The sequence below is a fragment of the Dioscorea cayenensis genome, chromosome 15 (genome assembly GCF_009730915.1).
Source record: "Dioscorea cayenensis subsp. rotundata cultivar TDr96_F1 chromosome 15, TDr96_F1_v2_PseudoChromosome.rev07_lg8_w22 25.fasta, whole genome shotgun sequence".
Lineage (NCBI taxonomy): Eukaryota > Viridiplantae > Streptophyta > Magnoliopsida > Dioscoreales > Dioscoreaceae > Dioscorea > Dioscorea cayenensis.
The window spans coordinates 6,368,515-6,371,997 of NC_052485.1; the positions used below are offsets into that span (position 1 = coordinate 6,368,515).

Sequence of the window (3,483 nt, forward strand, 5' to 3'; positions counted from 1 at the left end):
CTCTCGGTTCTCTCCCAAAAGAAATTAGGGCAGCGTTCCTGTGTGACTCTCTCTCTTTCTCTCCACCGCGATCGGCCGCCGCCCCTCTCTCGTTTGGCTTTGAAGAGAAACTAGGGCACAGATCTGTCCTAGTTTGTGTCTCTCTCGTGTGGGACTCTCTCGCTTTCTCTCTCTCTCTCTCTCTCGTGTGGCTCTGTGCTCCCGGCCGCCGCCCCTCTCTCATTTGGCTTTGAAGCTGCCTGGAACGGCGACCGGGAGTGGGAGAGGGAAGCGGCGGGAGCGGCGACCGGGATTGGCAGAGGGAAGCAGTGGGAGCGGCGACCTGAGAGGGAAGCGACGGGAACGGCGACCGGGAGTGGGAGAGGGACTCACGAGAGAGAGAGAGTGAGAGAGAGACACGATCTATTACTTTTTTCTTTTTAATTTGTTTTTTTTAAAATAAAAAATTAAAAAAAAATTTGCCATGTCACCAGCCACATCATTCGTGTGGCTGGTTCGTGTGATTTCTTCGTTTGATATAGCATTACTCTTTTTCATCACATGCATTACCCTTGTTTCTGACACCATATCCACCGACACTCACCTTATTTCAAAATCTAATGATGAAATTTGGGCTACCAACCCTTGTGATTCTCTCAAGTATTTGATCTACTACTTTCATTATATTACTCCTAGTACTTGGAACTTTCATATTGAACTAGATTTTAAATATTTCATTAGTAGCATTGTTGTCCATAATATGTATCCTATAGTATTTGTCCACTGTTTTCTTATTGTTTAATTTGTTCCAGTGAATTGTTTGTTTGTTTGTATTTTTATTTATTTTAAATATATATGTTAAAATAAATATTATATATATATATATATATATATACCCAATTTTAGAGGGTATTAAAAAATTTTGCTTTTTTTTAAAAAAAGGCGGGAAGAAAAGCAAAGTAATCAAATATAAAGAAGAAAAAAGAAAAGGCATAAAGTTACAAAATATTACAAAATTAACCAGTCACATATAAGATGGTTATTGTTCTCGAAAGCGAGGGCATTAAGGTCACACAAAGAAATCTCTCGAGCTTGATGGCGACGAAACCCCATCTCCTTCTCCTCATTCTCATCAGCCTCCTCTCCGTCTTCCGTCCATCGGCATCTCCTCCACCTCCGGCATCATCTTCTTCGATGCCCTGCACCGATGAGCTGGTGGCGATCTCACCATGCCTCCCGACCGTGGCGGAGGATTCCGATGGCGGCACTACGGCGCCATCCACAAGCTGCTGCGCTAACTTCTTCGCCGCCGTCGATGGCACCTGGAGCGGTCCGGCGTGCCTCTGCCACCTCATCCGCGAGCCGATCCTCCTCGGCTTCCCCGTCAATGGCTCCCTCTTCACTTCCCTCTTCGTCTCCTGCGGCCGCTCCTCCGCCGACGCCAAGAACTTCAGTGATCTCTGCCGAGGTTCCATCCCTCTTTCTTTCCTTGATTTTCCCCCATTTTCTTGATTATTTTTTTCACTTTTTTTTTATTTTTTTTTAATTTTTTGAAAAGAACTCTCTGAAAATTTTTCTCAATTTTCTTGGTTCTTTTTCCTTTTTTGCTATTATTTTCCGAAAATTTTAATTTATTTATACAATTTTGTGATATTTTTTAAACAGTAGATTGTTTGGGCGGTGAGGATGAAACCGATCATCGGATTGTATGGACAGGATTGCCGCCATCCGGAACTATTTTCTTGATTTTCCTAAAAAAATTTCCTCCAATTTTCTTCTATTTCTAAATTATTCTCCCCAATTTTTAATTCAAATTTCTAAATTTTCCACAAGAGATTCCGAAAATAAAAATCCCTTTTTACGGCCAGATTAAAAAGGTGACTGAAGAGGGCACTGCTGGTGAGTTGAAATACCCATTATACCCCTCTGTTGGGGTGTCTTATAATGGTGATATAGGATGGTAAAAAGCATGTAATTCATGTGGTGTTTGATGGGTGTATTTGGAATTGTGTTTCAGATACTGAAGCCGAAGCTCCGAGTCCTAAGCCGCCGGCTCAGCAGCCTATTCCTGGTGAGCTTGCTTAATTTCTCACATGCTTATTTATTTATTTATTTAATGTAATAATTAGAACTTTTTGATTTGATTGATTAAGTATGAAGTTTCTAATTAGGTGATTGTTAACACATTAGAGAAATCAATATAATTTGTACATTTTATACTATTCCTTACTTTTTTTTTTTTTTAGTTTTAATTTTAAGAAAGTTACTAAAACACTCCTTTTATGCATTAAAATAGGATTAGAAGTTTTTTAGAAAGACAAAACCAAATAATTGAATTGTAAAAGATAGATATTTATGACAGTGTATTTTTTATTTTTTATAAAACGATCAATTTTTAATAAAATTGAGTTATATTAACATTGGGTTTATCAACGTTTATTTCTCACGTATTTTAATAAAGTGTAATTTTATGTACATAGAAATCTTAATCATTTTGATACAATGCTTTTTTATTTATCCATTGCTGGATTTTTTTTTTATATATATATATATATTTTGTTTGTGCGTATATATCACTGCAAATCCATAATATTAGTTGAAAACTTTTTCTCATATACACAATGTCATATTTGTAGTAGCACTCTTGGGTGTTTAACTCTCTCTAAAACCAAAAGCATATGAGAATAAGAAAAATAAAATAGGCTATACGCACACATGTATACACAAAATGGTATCATAAAAAAATTAATTATATATATATATTTTTTTTTAAAAAAAAAAATGGATAAATCACATATGCATTAAAAAAAAAACTAATTATATTGATGTCTATTTGTAGATAAACTTTATAATATTCTTGAGTTAATTTACGTCTTCATAATTAGATTAGTAAAACATCAAATTAATTATTAATATTAATAATTAATATTTTAACTCTATTAATTATATTATAGAGTTCATGTTACGGAAAAAAAAGAAAAACTTAAAACATGTTGAGTGAATGAATGAATGAATGAATGAATATTGATTGATTAGTGATAATGAGTTTGATGATCATCATCAGAAGAGGCTTCTTCATCTTTGTTAATTCGGAGGAAAAAGAAAGGCAGGAGGGGAAGCAGTGCTGGCAGAGTGGTTTGGGATCAATCAATCCAGCAGCTGGTAAGCTTATGGATTCCATTTGTTTTACTTTTGTTCTAACATGCACATGCAAACTAAACTGTTTCTTTTGTTTCTCTGTAAAACTGTGAACAACTACTGTAAATCATATCCTTGTGTAGTTGTTCTGATTTGATTTTTAGGATTCATGCTCTTCAGAAAGGATTTTTTTGTTCCTCATGCTCTCTTTCAGTCTATTGGTTTGTTATTTAGATTAGTCATTTGATCATTATCCGTTTATTATTGGTGCCTATGGCCATATATATCTTTCTAAATTAATAGACATATGTAATTGCATGCATTTTCCATAAATTTTATAATTAATAGACATATGCAACTGCATGC

At 35.3% G+C, this 3,483-nt stretch overlaps 1 protein-coding gene across 2 annotated transcripts; it reads left to right on the forward strand.

Moving 5' to 3' along the window:
• The first annotated feature begins 1,061 nt into the window (after nt 1-1,061).
• On the forward strand, nt 1,062-3,199 carry LOC120278147 (non-specific lipid transfer protein GPI-anchored 25-like). 2 transcript variants are annotated; one of them, XM_039285068.1, is made up of 3 exons: nt 1,062-1,447; nt 1,997-2,050; nt 3,044-3,199. In XM_039285068.1, the coding sequence occupies exons 1-3, from the start codon at nt 1,075-1,077 to the stop codon at nt 3,178-3,180; spliced, it is 564 nt and encodes a 187-aa protein (XP_039141002.1). In that variant the 5' UTR covers nt 1,062-1,074; the 3' UTR covers nt 3,181-3,199. The 2 variants fall into 2 exon arrangements, 1 of the variants encoding a protein (XP_039141002.1); XR_005541563.1 differs by lacking the exon at nt 1,062-1,447 and adding an exon at nt 1,854-1,878 and having other exon boundaries at nt 3,044-3,076.
• Nucleotides 3,200-3,483: the final 284 nt, after the last annotated feature.